This window comes from Ascaphus truei, chromosome 5, assembly GCF_040206685.1.
Source record: "Ascaphus truei isolate aAscTru1 chromosome 5, aAscTru1.hap1, whole genome shotgun sequence".
NCBI lineage: Eukaryota > Metazoa > Chordata > Amphibia > Anura > Ascaphidae > Ascaphus > Ascaphus truei.
Window position 1 is genome coordinate 160,727,933 of NC_134487.1, and position 4,640 is coordinate 160,732,572.

Sequence of the window (4,640 nt, forward strand, 5' to 3'; positions counted from 1 at the left end):
TTTATTTTATATATATATATTTATTTATTTTTATAGCCGACAGTTGGTTGTACTCGTGTTTTATCTGATATACCAGTCGTACTACTCAGTCTTTGTTTATTCTAGTATATGTGAGTGTATGTCTGTCCAAATTCATATGCAGTGAAGAAATAACTGTGCATTATATCTATCTATATAGATATATCTATATCTGTAAATATACATTATATCTATATGTAGATATACGTATCTATAGATATAGATATAGATATCATGTATATGTATTTCTTTACTACATATGAATTTGGACAGACATACTACCTTGCACACTTGGAAAGGGGGAACAATGACATTACCTACAATGCAATAGTATAATTGTTGGGCAGGTTTGATCAGCCTGCAGGTATTGCTCACTCTGCTATCTCACTCTCTCCCCATATACACACAGAGTGTGTAGCACCCTGGGACTCGAGTGACGTCATGCGAATCAGCCGAAATCTCCTCGAGAAAACCCAAAAGCACCAGGACAGTATCTGACAGAGCAGCAGCGCAGGGCTCCAGCAGCACAGCCACACTGCCAGGCGGAATCACTGGGGATCTAGCCGCTGCTGCAGGAGCACATTGCACTGCACTGCCAGGGAGCCTTGAGCAGATCCTTTCACTGGTAAGTCAAAGGCGTGATTGCTGTGTGTTGTGTTTTTTAATGGCATTCAGGAAGTACCTTGTACAATTAACCCTGCCGTTTGTAAAGCGTTTACTTTGTGACTCATTTGTATTACTGGGCTGCAAAGATGTCAATTGGGGCCAGCAGTGACACAGATCAATATTGCTTATTCGCCCCTTCCCCTCTGCACTTGTTGGAGTCTATCCTGCAGAAACATTATTTACTATCCACCACGGAGGTGGCTGCACTGGTGTCTTTGGAGTTGAATTGCCATGCAGTTTGAAAGATAAAGGAGCTAGATACATACAACTTGCTTGTTATGGGTATTATTAACATCATAAGATAATGATCTGGTGAATGGCTTGAACATTTGAAAAATACGTTGTTTTGTTTTTTTTTATCTCCTAAAATTCTCCTCTGACCAATTTATAAATGTGCAGGGTATAGCACTTCCACCATGTCTACACAGAGTTGCCATCCATTGTTAAGTGTTCTTTTTTAATTTATATATTTGTGCATCAGTTAGAAAATTTTAAAACACACATCTGCTTCCACATCACTTTTCCCCCTCCTGGATTTTTTTTCCCGTTATTTTTCCTGATTAGCCCCCAATTTGCAGAGGCCCTGCTTCCTACATTTGCTATATGGCACAGTTGACAGGTACAATTGCTTCTGAGATCCTTAACCACTTAAAATATGTGTCATTATTTAGATGGTCTTCCGGATTGAAACGTGTGCCTCGTCTGACCTTACTATGCAAATGCCCGTTCTATATTTCTTGTCGTTTCCTACCTTTTTAATGCCCTTTCCTTGCTGCTGCTGATTGGTGAGTGGCCACATTGTGCAAAGAAAAAGTCAACGACATCCTTAATTGTAGGGGGGGGGGAATAAATGTTCTTCATTAGGTGTGTTCATGCACCTTAGGGCTCATCTTGTTACCTTGCAGGTTTTGTAATGCTAACCAGCATGCTACAATTTAGGGCTTGTGTGGGATGGATGTACACGGAGTTTATTCCTCTTATTGTTACAAAAAAATAAAAAGTGAGATGCAATGCAAAAGGCAATTTAAAGAGCAAGAATAGAAGTTCTGATGGGCAGTGTGTTTTCTCTAGGCAAGCTTGTCATTTGCTGGGGGTGATTGCTGGCCTTAGCCTTGAAGTTCAGTCCTTGACATCTTTATACCTTGTATAAATTCTTTAGTGCCCCTGGACTTCGTCAAACCTGACAAATATGTTAGAAAATATAATTCCAAAGGGGTTACCTCACTTTACAAACCTAAAGGTTTAAGCAAAAACAGTTTGCTACGAGGATGGAGCCTCACACGTTTCCTTATAAAAGGGGAGCTTTATTTATGTGTGTTGTTGCACAATATCAAGGCTTCCCCTGAAAATTACATCTCCTGCAAAACATGATAGATCTGACAAGACACACATTTTAAAATAACTAGTAAAAGTAATACTCGCAGAGGGCCTGTGAAGGATTTCACTCATTCGAAGTCACCTAATCTTTAGTAGATGGAATCTGTTATGACTAATGTTTTGTTTAATAAGGATCATTACTGTGGCAATAAAATATGGAATATGGGCATTTATGGGATGTGCTGGCAAGTCGTGTGTTATCTAAAGAAAAAAAAGTGTGCAATTGTATTAAAAGCTCTATATTGTAAAATAAAATGAGCAATGGGAATGGGGATTCCAAGAAGGCTGCAATTATGGCTGTAAAAACACAAGTGTATAAGAAACTATAGTTTGATTAGAGGCATTTTGACATGCCTGAGTGCTATAGATCAATATCTCCTTCAGAACGCAAACCACAAGCTGAAACGGTTAGACTTACACGTATAATTGCAGCCCTCCCTCTGTTGGCTTAGATTTTCCTAATAATAATTATGAATAGGAGTGGACCAAGAAGTTATGATCTGTCAAAATAATGGTGAAAGTAAGCAAATGATGGTATTATCCCTTATGAATTCTATAACCAGAGAAACCCACTGAAAATGTCATGTGTAGACTTCCTGAAAATGACCTCCCATGCAAATGAAACCTATGGTACAGTAAAATTAGCATCCAATTAATGTCTCACATATAACTCTCATTTTAATAATATAACATAGAATTCTGATTTTACAGTGTGTGACCCTTTTTTCACTCCAACAAAAATTTGTTTTTTTATGAAAATGCCAGTTTAATGATCATGTATACAGTACATTTTGGGATATTTTTGAACTCAAGCAGAATAGTGGTACAGTATTGCTGTTTAAATAAAATATGCTTTACAATAATAGTATACGACAAAATGTTACGCCAATATTATTATTGCTGCTATTTAATGCGATTTTTTTTAAGTTGTAAAATATACACATCAGTTATAAAATATATTGCTTTGTATGTTAAATGTTCTAAGGGTGGGTGAGGGTGGGGGTCGTTTCCCCTGTCTATATAACTTGTATCGCAAAAGACAGACAAGCTCGGCTGCTAAACCTGCCATTTGTAACACTGGCATTTCAACTATGCAAAGATACAAAAGAGTCTAAATGGAAAGACGAAGATTGACTAAGATTTCCAATGTGTTTTATTTACAGCGACCCTGTAATGGAACTAAGTCTTTCCAAGAATGTCCCCTCCTATGTTGACCTAGGTAAGTAATACATAGTTTTTCAGGTGATTTTAAATTAATTGTTTTATAGTATCATGCATAAATCTTGACTTAGCTCAAAATAAGGTAAACATAGAGGAAACCGCTCATTCTCGTCGCTATATATATTGTGTGTGTGTGTGTGTGTGTGTGTGTCTGTGTTTGTTTAGATAAATATATATATAGTGTTAGATAATAGTACTTTACATCTATACATTCCAATTGATCTTCAGTGTAGTTATTACTGACATTAAGGCTATGTCACAAATGTCTTCTATAGTATAAGTAAAAGTCCTATAAAGTCCTATAAACTGTACAGCGGAAATAAACAGAAAAAAGGCATTTTACAACACAGATGTGTGTGTGTGTGTGTGTGTGTGTGTGTGTGTGTGTGTGTGTGTGTGTGTGTGTGTGTGTGTGTGTGTGTGTGTGTGTGTGTGTGTGTGTGTGTGTGTCCTTTGCACGACTCTCTACATACTGATTCTATTGCATATAAAATGGAAATATGCATGTAGTTCACTTTATGACACGATGCTAACATGAACATTAATAGGAGACTTGTGAGTGGAATAGGAGTGTGATTTGCACTGCACAGGCTGTGTGGACATCTTTTAAATTCACTAAATGTTTACTGTTACTGAAAGGTCCTTGTAGTGAAGAGAGTGAGAGAATATTTCTTTTTTTCACACACGTAATAGCCAGCTCATTACTCTTGGCTAAGCCTAGTGTTGCTATATATCTTTTATATCTAAACAATGTTGCCTTTATTGGATGTATTCAATGTTTTTGCTGACACTGTTTTGATCTGGCTGGTGCCATTAAACTTGACCCTTGATAAATTGTCTTTATTTTGCAGTTTTATGCATGGATACAGCTCAGCAAATATTTATTTAGATATTTTATGAAATATATGAATGGGGCCGCTGACCTTTTAGGGATGCTCATTATACTGTGGTATCAGTGAAGTTATACATTCGTTTTTTAGGGCACTATTAATTGGATTTTAGCTGTGTTTTCCAGGGAAATTAGGGTTTAGACAATTAATTTCCAGTTGCATATACTAGATCAGAAACGGATCTCTTTTGATATCATCAGTTTTATTTTAGCCTTTCGGCAGCTAAAGCCTCGCAAATATGCACTACTCTCTAATAGATTGCTAGCCGCTCATGCAACGGTCTTCAATACGCTTTGATTCTGTAAAATAAATATCTTTTGTAATCCACAGTTTTTCAGATCTACACTGTCTTGTTTTTTTTTTCTTATGAAGAAGCAGATGATTTGATTTCCAGTTGCATAAACTAGATTTTAAAAAAAACTAAGCCCTTCTGATATCACCAGCTTTATTTTAACCCTTTAGCAGCTA

At 36.8% G+C, this 4,640-nt stretch overlaps 1 protein-coding gene across 2 annotated transcripts in view; it reads left to right on the forward strand.

Annotated features, from left to right (window-relative positions):
• Positions 1-431: 431 nt before the first annotated feature.
• PITX1 (paired like homeodomain 1) overlaps positions 432-4,640 on the forward strand; it is a 28,574-nt gene continuing 24,365 nt past the window's right edge. For both annotated transcript variants that reach the window (XR_012801757.1, XM_075601132.1), the window contains exons 1-2: positions 432-643; positions 3,225-3,280. Coding sequence is in view for 1 of the 2 variants with exons in the window: in XM_075601132.1 (XP_075457247.1) it covers positions 3,235-3,280 (46 nt within the window). In the remaining variant the exon portion in view is untranslated. The remainder of the gene's footprint in view (positions 644-3,224; positions 3,281-4,640) is intronic.